Below are 12,801 nucleotides of genomic sequence, written 5' to 3'. Positions count from 1 at the left end.
GGTTCAATTTAACGGCAAGGGCCAAATTGTTGCAATTTTTACAAAAATAGGACCCAATTGAAACGCCGAGAAAGAAAATGACCAAATTGAAATTCTGCCCGAAAATAGGACCTCCGGAATGATTAAACCTATTATAAAAGATATATGATTACTTGATAAAAAAATCATTGAAATTTATTATATATTTAGTACAATTATATATTTAGAACTCGAACTTAAAACTCTTAATTAAATTAAAACAATTCCACACTAATTAATCAACATGTTTGATGTATTTATTCACCAATCATTGATTTGGGTGATAATATAAGCTTTGAATATGATATTTTCAATTTGACGGGAAATATTTTATAAGATACTGGTTATCTAGCCTTTTAAAACAATACTATTTATCTCCATTACAGTTAATTCTTCTCATGGGAGCACTGCTTTGCAAATTTGTAAGAATAAGGATGTTGTAGAAATATAAAATTGTGTTCAGAAAAATTATACTTGTAAAATTACATTGAAATTGTTTAAATGGTCAGTGATATTTAGTTAAGACTATTTATATTCTAATTACTTATATTTAATTCTTGGGAAATTTCAAAACCTATGGACATGAGATCAATTGATTTTAAGACATTTATTGTGATATTACATGATTTTATTAAAATTTTATTTTACTTATCATTATAATTTGGTTCCTCTAAAATGGAAAAAAAAGGTACTTTAACGGATTTATAAATATTAATGAAATAAAAAATTAAAACTATAATTAATTGTATCACAATTGTGTAATCACTATTTTTCTAATTAACAATTATGAGTGTATTGTATCTTCTAGATCATACTAGACTTTAGAAGAGTACAAACAAATCTTTAACATTAATAATCCGACCGAATTTGGTTTGTCCGAATTCAATTGGATTTTAGCCCAAATTTACTTGTTTTATTGGGTTGATGATGCATTTAGGTCATAGCTTAGGTTTTGAAAATGAAATCAACGTGATATCGGTTTCTACGAAAACATTTAAAATAGTTTTATATATCGTGTAAATTAATCATTTGACAATAATTCGTTAAAAGTCGTTTTTAAATGACAAAATTCTAAAATTGATTTCTAACTAATTATTTACAAATAGCAAATCTATTGACCACAACAAATTTTTTAAGTTAGAACCCGAATTAAAATCAAGAGATGGATTAAATAGAACCACGTTTTAATTAAAGGGTAAAAATAATATTTGTATTCATTAAAATTATTGTTAGTTTCATAATTTAAGTCCTATCATTATTTTTCTTTTTTATAACTAGTGTATAAATAAGCATCATCTTCTATATACCTAAAATGTGAAATCAATATTCTAAAGACGTGTAAATTATTTTTTAATTTTAATATAAACTAATAAATATTTTAAATATGTAAGCTATATTTTAGATTTCGGATAAATAATTTATATTATGACGGAATATTATTTTTAATTACTATATAAAAATTTTCAAATATTAATATTTATTTATGGAAAAAAAATGACACACAGATATTGATAATTCGTTAGAAAATTAAATACAAAAGTAAAAGTAATAGTTTGATATAGTCTATACCGTGATTTTTAGTTGTCAAATCAAATTAAGTTTTAAATTAAAGTTAAGAATTTTCAAATAAATAAAAGCTCAATGTATGAGATGAGTATAAGACACAATATGTTGGAAGTCTCACGTCGATTAGAGATAAGGCCAATTTATAATATATAAGTGAGGTGCAAACCTCACCTTACAAGCTGGTTTTGTAGGGTTGAGTTAGGTTTTAAACTCACTTTCTAACATGGTATCAGAACAGGTTAAAGTGTATCCTAACGAGTTCTAAGTGGGCATTTCTGTTTCTATTCCATCCGCTATCGGATCACTCAATTTCTACTATCACGCACGAGATGTCTATACCTCGGCGTGAAGGGAGTGTGTTGGAAGTCCCACATCGACTAGAGATAAGGTCAATTCATAGTTTATAAGTGGGTGCAAACCTCACCTTACTAGTCGGTTTTGTAGGGTTGAGTTAGGCTTAAAGTTCACTTCTAACATGGTATTAGAGTCATGGTTAAAGCCTATCCTAGCGAGTTCTAAGTGGACATTTTTGTTTCTATTCCACTCGCTATCGGACCACCATATTTCTACTATCACTATATAGTTGTGCCTAGCTGTATGGGAGTAGAAACAGGTTGACATTAATGCCCTGTTGAGATCTTACAATTTCTAAGCCCAGAAAATACTTGAGTTGGCCTAGGTTTTTAATCTTGAACTTTGCATTCAATAGAGCCTTCACGGTTTGGATTTCTTGGATGTCATCACCTGCCAAAACTATATCATCTACATAAACAAGTAAGATGGTAATATGAGCAGAATCACTTTTGACAAAAAGTAAATAATATGATTTTGATTGTATGTAGCCCAAAGAGAATAAAGTAGTTGTCAACTTGTAATTTCATTGTCTAGAGGTCTGTTTGAGTCCATATAAAGACTTCAATAACTTGCAAACTTGTCCTGGTTTTTCAGTTTTATAGCCAAGGGGAAGAGACATGTATACTTCTTCATCTAGATCCTCATGTAAAAAGGCATTATTTACATCTAGTTGATGTAAATACCAATGTTTGAAAGCTGCTAAAGCCAGAACCAATCTTATTGTTGTGAGTTTGATAACAGGTGAAAAAGTCTCAAAGTAATCTAAACCTTGTTGTTGTGTGTAACCTTTGGCTACTAACCTTGCCTTGTATCATTCAATACTCCCATCAGCATGCCTCTTTATTTTGTATACCCATTTACATCCAATAGGTTGCTTTCCATTAGGTAGATCAGTCAAAACCCAAGTTTTGGTATTTTTTAAAGCTGCAATTTCTTGATCCATAGCATTTCTCCAACAATCATGTTTGATGGCTTGGTTATAGGTTTTAGGTTCACTAACTTGGGACAGATTAAGGACATATGATTTATGAAGATATGATAATGCATCATATGAGAGATATGAAGAGATATGATATAAGGTACCTGTGGATGACTGAGTGGCAGAAGAAGTAGATAACATGTTGCAATGATAGTCCTGCAGATAAGATGATTTATGTTTTGACCTGATTGATTTCCTTTGTGAAGCAGCACTGGCAGGTTCAACACAATGTGATATAAAAAAAAAGTTTTAATAGGAAAAAGAAAATGATAATTTTATAATATTTTATGCGAAAAATATGATGTGTTGTGTCACTTGTCTCACGCGAGAAGAATATTATAATTTAGATGAGTAAATAAATTAATATCCATTTGTTTTCTTTTTATCTTTATAAATATCTATATTCATTTACAAAAAAATAATTCATTAGGACGACATTTTTTTATGGAGAGAAAAATAAGCTATTGAATTTGTTAAAGTGAAAAATAAAATACTTTGTGGAAACCATTGTTTCCATATGAAAACTAATGACAATCATTAAAAGGCTTCTAGTTTCAATATACAATGAGAACAATTCATAAAAACACTTTTATTTATTATAAATGTTTTAATTATATAAAGAGAATTTAGACATATTAGATATTTAAGAATTAAATATAATAAAAAATAATTTTAATTTTTATGCGAATAGAAAAACATAAGCAACTTCTTTCATTAAAAAGTTAGCTGGTAGAAAAAGTATTGTACCAATCAATGACAATTCATATGAAATGGACTTATCATTTTATTTTTAATATTTTATATGTAATTTTTGTTGTTGAGAATTGATGCCACCTTCGGTAACAAAAAAAATAAAAATAATGTGATTATTTCCATGTTGTCCTAATTTAAACATAGAGTGAAGAATGTGTCTGAATTTTAGGAATACAGAATTATTTTATCATTAAATGAAAAAATAACCTTTGATCTAATTTTCTTTAAATTGGAAAGATGAGAACATGCGATAAAATCATTTTGAATCTTAATGTAATCTTCATATTTTAACTCTATCAATTAAGTCTCTTTAATATTACACATATATACTTTTACCTTTTGATTGAACGCGGAATTTTACTAATTCGAAGAATTTGAAATACATAATATTTAAATAATTTACAATTAATTTTTTTATATTTTTTAATAATTTGTTTGATGGGATAATTGGAATAAATTTTAATTTTCATGTTTGGAAAAAATAAAATAATTTTTATTTTAAGCTACACCTAATTCTATTTTTAAATCTGATTTGAATTAATTTGAATTTTTATTTGAAACGTCTCATTTCAACTTTCAATTTAGGTTAATTTTTTAATATTCTACATAGGTTGAGAAGATCTAATCTTTAACCTAAGTCGACTTGTCTCAAGCTTCAACTAAAGTCATTTGATTTCAACTTTTACCTTAGGCGAACTTAACTCGTTTTCAGTTGAGTCCATTTTGCTCAAATTTTGACATAAGCTAACTCAGTTCGATAATAACTGACTTAATCTTTGGTATATGCTCTCTTGGCTCGACCATTGGCCCATACCAACTCAGCTCGATCTTCAACTCATGCCAACTCGACTTGACCATCGGCTCATGTAGACTCGGCTAGACCTTCAGTTGGGATTGACTCAACTCAACATTTAGTCGACATCTACTCTACTCAACCTTTAGTTGAAACTAATCGACTCAACCTTCTCCCAAATCAACTCGGATCGACCTTTGTAAACGGAATGAAAAGAAATAAAATTTAATTTTTTTTATATTTTTGAAGCAATTGATATTATTCTATTTTGTTAATTTTAAATACTTTTCAAAATTTCTTAAATTTGAATTTTCTTTTAATTACTTTATCAAATAAATTATTTCAAAATATAAATTCTTTAAACAAGTAAATTATTCTTGTAAATTACCTCCAAACTAAATATTAGTGTCCTAAACTTTAATGCTTCCGATAGACTTTTTAAAATATCAAAATTTACATTTTAGTATTCTAACATTTTACGAATCTTGGCAAAATGATTAAAATGACATAATCACCATTAGTAAAAGGACACCATTAACATAAGAGAATTTAAGAAAATAAAAAAACTGGATATTTGCATCTAGATAATTTAATTGACATAATTGAAACATGAGAATTAAAATCTCGCAAGTGTAATTGTGTAAGAGGCAAGTACAATATAAAACTATAAATAATATTTTAAATTTAAACAATAAAATATATTAAAATTTAATTTAGTTTTTCTCTGTTTTAGGGTTCGTTGTTAATTGAAAATGATTTTCTTATAGTTTTGAATATACCATCTCCTATTCTTAGATTTCTAAATAGCGGCATTTTCAGGATCCCCTAAGTCAAATTATTGTACCTGCAAAATTGGAAAAAAACGATCCTTCTTTTCATGAACCTAACAACTTATATTAATGTTTTTTGATAGCCTTGTTTAAATGAACCCACATGTAATAGAAGGTGACCTAAATTTGCCTTTGCATTTAACACTCCACCAACCTTAGCAACAACTTTCTTCATACTTCCTATCACACATTCTTCGTCAAACTTTCAAGGGATTAAACTTTTTTTTTAGTACCATCATATTTTCCTAAACAATGTTGTCTTAATACTTTAACCTTCTTTAAATAAAAGGCATGCCGTTATAAACTTATATGCACTATTGTTATAGAAAAATAAATAAATTAATACTTAATGTATTCAACATGCTATTAACATTATTTTCCTTTTTTTTTATGCTTGAATACTAATATTAAAGTAGTTAACTTTTGCATCACTTGACAGACACTAACTTATCTGTCTTAATTTTAATACTAGGTTGACTACTCGGAACATTTACACAACCTAATTTTCTTTCATTACTTTCAAACACAATTTCTATTTATACGAAAAAGTCGTGTTAGAATATATAATTTTTTTTCTTTTTATTTGTTTTGTTTTGAAATAAACTTAGAAAAGGGTATATAAACATACTGCTTAAAAAAGTGGTATATAAACCAACTACATTAATACATTTTTTTTTTGGCGAATGCAACATATAATATACACAAAAAGAACAGTGGGTATTCCGGGTACAAAATTTTAATGTTTTAAAAATAAAATAATGGTGCAGATTTCTTTGGTTTTTTAAAAAGTTAAAGTACAAATTCTCTAATTAAGTTATTTATTCAATGATTTAAAACAATCTATATACAAAAATTAAAATTAAAATGTTTCTTTAATCAAAATCCCTCATGTAATATCTCACTTGTGTGCACATATTCACGTAAAGAAAGTTACATACCTTAACGTGTGTATGTATACAATAATACACATCATATATATATACATATTATTTCTATTTTAAAAGCTATTCTTATTTAAAACGTTTCTTTTATCATATTATATTATATATAATTAAAGTAACTTAAATGTTTCAACAATTATTTGATTTTCCAATTATACTTCAAATTTTCTAAGACTTGGATGACTTAAAGTATACACGGATTGAATAAGAATCTATTCACAAGTTTGACTAAAAAATGTTAAAAATGCTAAAGTAATTTTAATAAAACTAAATAAATAAAGACGAAAAAGATAAAAATATATATTTATAGTGGATATGGCGGCGGCATTGAAAAGAGTCATGTTTTGGTTCCGCCAGAATTGAATGACCTGCAACGTGGCAGGATATAACAGGTTAAGGGTATTATATTTTGTTTGAAGAATAGAAATAAATTTAAACTTTTTAGGTAAGAGCAGTGAGTGATGGATGAATCTTTGCACTATGTTCACCGAATGGCACTCTCGTTATTTCACCAAATTGAAGAGGGCAGTCAAAGCAACTCTCACTCATAATTACCACTCACTCCTCCAATAAAAAAAATATTAATATTAAAATAAAAATAATATCAACTGGAGTCACCTTCCCCAAGTAGAGGGAGGGACAAAGATAAAAAATAAAATAAGAAAATAATAATAAATAAAAGAAAATGAAAATGAAAAGGAAGACGAAGTCGCTGCGAAACAAGTTTGACCTTCTCCAAGTTAAGTTCCATCCTCTTTCCTCCTCAAACACGCGCAAAATTCATAATCATCGTCGTTCTTCGATTCTTTATTCATCAAATTCGCAAAACCCTTCTCATAAATCACCTTCTCACCCTAATTCCTTTTCACTCCACCTGCTTTTTTCATTTTTTTTGTTAACTCTCCTTTTTCTAGCCTTCGTTTTTTTTTTCCTTCTTTGGGAGAAAGGTTTGATCCTCAGATCTGAGGAACCTCGTCGCCACCGAAGATGGGTATCTGCTGCGCGAAGCTGTCCACGGCGGAGGAAGCGGGGAACAAGAAGGGCAAAAAGGGGAAAAAAGAGAACCCCTTCGCTATCGATTACGGGTTTAACAACAGCGCCAACGCCAACGGCTCTAAGCTCACCGTTTTGAAGTCTCCCACGGGCCGCGAGATCGAGGCCCGCTACTTGCTGGGCCGCGAGCTGGGCCGGGGCGAGTTCGGCGTCACGTACCTCTGCACGGACAAGGAGAGCGGCGAGGAGCTTGCCTGCAAGTCCATTTCGAAGAAGAAGTTGAGGACCGCCATCGACATCGAGGATGTGAGGAGGGAGGTTGAGATCATGCGCCACTTGCCGCAGCATCCCAATATCGTCACCTTGAAGGACACCTATGAGGACGACAATGCCGTTCATCTCGTTATGGAGCTTTGCGAAGGCGGAGAGCTCTTCGATCGCATCGTTGCGCGTGGCCACTACACCGAACGCGCCGCCGCCGCTGTCACCAAAACCATCGTCGAAGTCGTTCAGGTTCGATCTGGTGCCTTGATCTGTTTTTTTCCTCTCGGTTTTGCCTTTTTGTTGGTAGGTTTGGGTTTTGTGTTTTGCCCTATGAAACGGAGAATTGATGTGCGGGAATTGAAACCTGACCACGACTAAAAAAAGTTGGAGAACTCTGGGTTTAACGGGGGTCTCGAGATTGAGTTTGGATACTGGTTAATCTACATCCGAGGGGGAGTTCGAATAACGTTTTATTTTAAACAATGGATATTTTGGAAATAGAAATGATGATTATAGAAAACAAGTTGGAATTTGTCCTGGTTAAGTTGGTGTTTTGAGTTCGAGTTCTGGATTTACTACTCGGAACATGAACTTTGTTACTTGTAAATGTTCTTGAAGATATGTGTGGTATTGGAAAAGAAATTGAGCAAGGTTATCTCTCACGGAGGATACTTGAGGCCTTTTACCAAAATTTTAAAATGGAATTTCATAAATGGGGTTTGCTTGGTCGTGTTTGGGTTTGTGAGCTATTTTATGAAGGTTGTGTGGTTTTTATTTTTTTTTTGCAATAAATGGTTGTTATGAGCTGCGAATCGGGAACCTGGTATTTGAAGTAATTTGTTTCATTGAGCGTTGTTTGTTTTTCAGTTTGTGTGCTGTGGGGAGCCTTTACTCTGATTTTTGTGCTGATGTGGAGGTTTGTTTGATGTTACGTTTCAGATGTGCCACAAGCATGGCGTGATGCATCGGGATCTTAAGCCGGAAAACTTTCTATTTGCAAATAAGAAGGAAACCGCAGCTCTGAAGACTATAGATTTTGGGTTGTCAGTGTTCTTTAAACCAGGTAATGCTTTTAGCTGGTGGATGAATTGCTTAATGATGTTGCTTTATTTTATTTGTATTGTTGCAATGGTGCGTATAACGATGGCTGAAACTGTGGCGTTATTTTTCCAGGGGAAAGGTTTAATGAGATAGTTGGAAGTCCATATTACATGGCTCCTGAGGTATTGAAGCGGAATTACGGACCAGAAGTAGATATCTGGAGTGCTGGAGTAATTCTATACATCTTACTTTGTGGTGTTCCACCATTTTGGGCAGGTTAGCTTTGTCTTCCTCATGATGTTTTTCAGCTTTTCAGAGACCGCACTTTTAAGTTACTAAGGAGTTGATGCAACCAATTTTTATCGTGTACTGTGATATGATCATACTTTATAATTAAGAGAAATTGGTGGAAGAAAAATAAATGGGTGATTAAGCATTATTATTGATTCATTTGCATGATTTGTCATACAAGTATGATTGAGATGCATAGATGGCTAATTGCATTGATGGAAGGGGTATTATTCCCAGTAATTCATGGGCAACTTTCTCTTTTCTGGTGTGAATAAAGATGTTTCATTTGTATATACAGTGTCATTCTTACGTTTTGAAATTTTCTTACTCTGTATTTTCTTTTTATGCGTGGCATTAGAAGAGGAAAGATTTAAGAAACTTAATTGCTCATTCATTTCCCCAACACTTCAGTGCTATTTCCTTTTATTATTATTTGTTGCCTTTTGTGTCTGATTAGTTTGATTTTCTAAATCGTCTCTCTTCCTGTTTTTGTAAAATGAAGAAACTGAGCAAGGAGTTGCACAAGCAATCATACGATCTGTTGTTGATTTCAAAAGGGACCCATGGCCTAAAGTTTCTGATAATGCGAAAGACCTTGTGAAGAAGATGCTAGATCCTGATCCAAGGCGGCGGCTAACTGCACAGGAAGTGTTAGGTAACATGCAATTTAGATAAAATCTTGAGAGATGAAGAAAAGTGTAGATTGTTCATAAAATTTTCTGCTCAGCATAATGGATTACTTTTTCCCTTTAAATTTTTCAAAATTGAAATACCGGGAGAATAACATTTCTTGTTAACTAAATGCAGATCATCCGTGGTTACAAAATGCGAAGAAAGCTCCTAATGTTTCTTTAGGCGAAACAGTCAGGGCAAGGCTCAAGCAATTTTCTGTAATGAACAAGCTTAAGAAAAGGGCTTTAAGGGTAATGTTCGCAACAATATTTCAATACTTATCTTTGAATCGAATATCTAAGACTTTCTAATTCAGGATTACTCATTTTTTTTCTTAATGGTTGATATTTCTTGCTAACAGGTGATCGCAGAGCATTTGACAGTAGAAGAAGCTGCTGGGCTAAAAGAGGGATTCCAGCGAATGGATATAAACAACAGAGGCAAAATTAACATTGATGAACTACGAGTAGGGTTGCATAAATTAGGCCATCAAGTTCCTGATTCAGATGTCCAAATTCTTATGGAAGCTGTGAGTAATAATTCCTATATCACCCTATATCTGGAATTTTTTCTCCACAACTAATATTTTAAGAAGTACGTACCTTTTATAAAAGATTGGGGTCTTTTTTTGCGTACTTTCTTTTTAATATGCCAAACTAAACTGCAAACATCACAAGGTTACTGATTCTTTAGCATGCTATGCTTTATAATAATTCAGTCACAAGCAGGTGTGCTTGAAAGAAACTTCATAATTAAAAATGCTACATTGTTGTTTGGATTTTGTTAAATCATATTATAGAACACGAACTTAGAAGGTTGTCTTGTTCACTCCTAACCTATGGGACTGTTTTTACAGGGTGATGTAGACAGGGATGGACACCTAGATTATGGAGAGTTTGTAGCTATCTCTGTTCATCTGAGAAAGATGGGAAATGATGAGCATCTTCGAAAAGCCTTCCAATTTTTTGATGAAAACCAAAGTGGGTATATTGAGATTGAAGAACTGCGTGACGCGTTATCTGATGATGTTGAAACAAACAGTGAAGAAGTTATCAATGCAATTATGCATGATGTGGACACAGACAAGGTCAGTACATTTTCACATAGTGGATAAATTTCTTTTTGATTGATTTTTGTCTGGTTAAAATGAAAAGGTCGATTCTATTTATCTTCACCCACACGGTGCTGAATAAAAAGTGTTATAATTGATGTTTTGGTGATGAAATTGCAGGATGGAAGAATAAGTTACGATGAATTTGCTACAATGATGAAGGCTGGGACAGATTGGAGAAAAGCATCAAGACAGTACTCGCGAGAGAGGTTTGCGAGTCTGAGTCTGACTTTGATGAGAGACGGGTCATTGCATTTAAACAATGAAAAAACGGAGGGTAGATGACCACTTTAGAAATGCCAATTTTACTTTGGAAAAGGAAAAATGATAAAGAAGTCTTTTATTTTATTTTTTAATTTTAACTTCTCTTGATTGTAATTCTTTTCTCTATACCCCATTCTTTAAAAAATGGGTGAAAAAAAGTTAGGATATTGGATCCAATAGTGTTTCTGATTTGAATTGTGCCTCTTTGGTTTGTTGAGGTTGTTGTGGTAGGAGATAGAAGAGGGGAGTGGTGGACAACATTGGACAATTTTTCATTTGTGGCTGTAAATATTTTAAAATTATCATGCTTTGTATTTCATTTGCCTATTTTTACTCAAACCCACAAAATCATCACCAAAATCGATTATTCATAGATATTCAGGCAAATGATATCTAGTAAACAAACACGTGTTTTATTGTACTTTTGCTAAGGCTTAGTTTAGTCAGTTGATTTGGTTGAAAAAAAAATGCACAGCAGAATGCTTAAGAGAATAGACATCAACCAAGAGGAGAGTGAATTGATATATTTAGAAAAATTGTGTTTTTTAAAAGTTTTCTCTTTTTATAAATTGATTTTACAAATTAATTTGATAACAATAGAAATAGAAAGTATATGAAAAGAGAAACATTGCATGAATATTTTATTATGGTTTGGATTAACCGATCTTATATTTAGTTGTTAATATTTCTAAGAAAAAAAATATTAACTTATCAATTAAAATAAATAAATAAGTTACAATAATGGAGCAAAAGTGAAAGTTTAGAAAACATCTCTCTTAGCATATAAGAGATTAACCATACTTTTTTGACACATAAGGAATGAAAATTCCTCTCACTCAAAAGATGAACAATTTTTATAACAACGTTTCAAACATTTAATAAAAAGATACATTTAGTGAAAGTTCTTGTTTTACTTAAACTAGGTTTTTCAGAGCTCCTTTCAAATTAGGATTAAGTTAAATAATTATAAACTTTTATATTAAAAATTAGGTCAGAAAACTGAAGAGGGTTTTTCACAAATGTCACTGATAATCGATTATTACGGAAGTTTTTCTAAAAATTTGAAATTAACTGTGGTAATCAATTATTATTAGTAATCTGAAAATAATTATGATAATCAATTCATTATTAATAATTGATTATCACAGAAGCTTTATGAAAAATAAGATTTTTCGTGAGTGTTTATTTTCTTGGTTTCTACTTATTAACTCTTGATCTATTACTTTAAATAAAATACAAAGATTACAAGATTTCAACAACTAAATTATTAAGTTTTCAATGTATGTCTTGAATCCAAGCATTTATTTAATTCTTCAACCGTTCTCCATGAGTCATCATCATCAAAACTCTTTATTGAATCAAAATGTTCATCTTTTTTTTTTTGCTAACAATCTTTTCCTTTTTTATGATAAAAAATTGTTGAAGGCTTGTGATGTGTAATAGGTATTAGTTATCACAATATGTCAACCCAATTATTCTCCCCCCCGCCGCCGCCCCCCCCCCCCCCTTTATCATAATAAAAAAGTATCTACTCTTAATTCTCTCCCTAAATTTGTTAATTCAATTAGAATTTTCCTCAATCACGAAAATTTTACTCCCCTAAATGTAGTATTCCCCTTAAAATCTAAAATTAATTCTTAAAATTAAAAAAAAAATACATTTTTTTTACTCTATAACTTAAAGGTAATCGATTATTATCATTGATAATCAATTATTCTAGAGTCAAATTTGTACTTTTTAGCCAAAATGAATATTTTTAGACATTGAAAATTGATTACTCTTGATAATTGATTATTACACATAAATTTTTGGAAAAGTCAAATTTTGAGAAATTTTAATCCTTTAAAACATATCTAAGGTTCCTAAAACTAAACATATCTTCCATTAGGAACACCATAATGTTTTACTTTACATTTATTTGAAGTATGTCC

The 12,801-nt window shown here is 30.8% G+C and overlaps 1 protein-coding gene across 1 annotated transcript; it reads left to right on the top strand.

Moving 5' to 3' along the window:
• The first annotated feature begins 6,934 nt into the window (after window positions 1-6,934).
• Window positions 6,935-11,189, top strand: LOC108329375 (calcium-dependent protein kinase 32-like). The gene is made up of 8 exons (XM_017563547.2): window positions 6,935-7,740; window positions 8,431-8,554; window positions 8,665-8,808; window positions 9,326-9,478; window positions 9,631-9,746; window positions 9,857-10,024; window positions 10,352-10,582; window positions 10,727-11,189. Exons 1-8 carry the CDS (start codon window positions 7,222-7,224, stop codon window positions 10,889-10,891), a joined length of 1,620 nt encoding a protein of 539 aa, XP_017419036.1. The 5' UTR covers window positions 6,935-7,221; the 3' UTR covers window positions 10,892-11,189.
• The last annotated feature ends 1,612 nt before the right edge of the window (window positions 11,190-12,801 follow it).

Source organism: Vigna angularis, chromosome 2 (assembly GCF_016808095.1).
Source record: "Vigna angularis cultivar LongXiaoDou No.4 chromosome 2, ASM1680809v1, whole genome shotgun sequence".
NCBI lineage: Eukaryota > Viridiplantae > Streptophyta > Magnoliopsida > Fabales > Fabaceae > Vigna > Vigna angularis.
Note: the sequence above shows the minus strand (reverse complement) of the source record. Positions and strands in the feature narration are given on the sequence as shown.

Excerpts from the sequence above, each read along its gene's own strand:
- LOC108329375 (XM_017563547.2), top strand. The coding sequence starts at position 7,222 with ATGGGTATCTGCTGCGCGAAGCTGTCCACGGCGGAGGAAGCGGGGAAC. Across the intron at positions 8,555-8,664 it reads GTCAGTGTTCTTTAAACCAG|GGGAAAGGTTTAATGAGATA; the intron begins GTAATGCTTTTA and ends TTATTTTTCCAG. Across the intron at positions 9,747-9,856 it reads TTAAGAAAAGGGCTTTAAGG|GTGATCGCAGAGCATTTGAC; the intron begins GTAATGTTCGCA and ends TCTTGCTAACAG.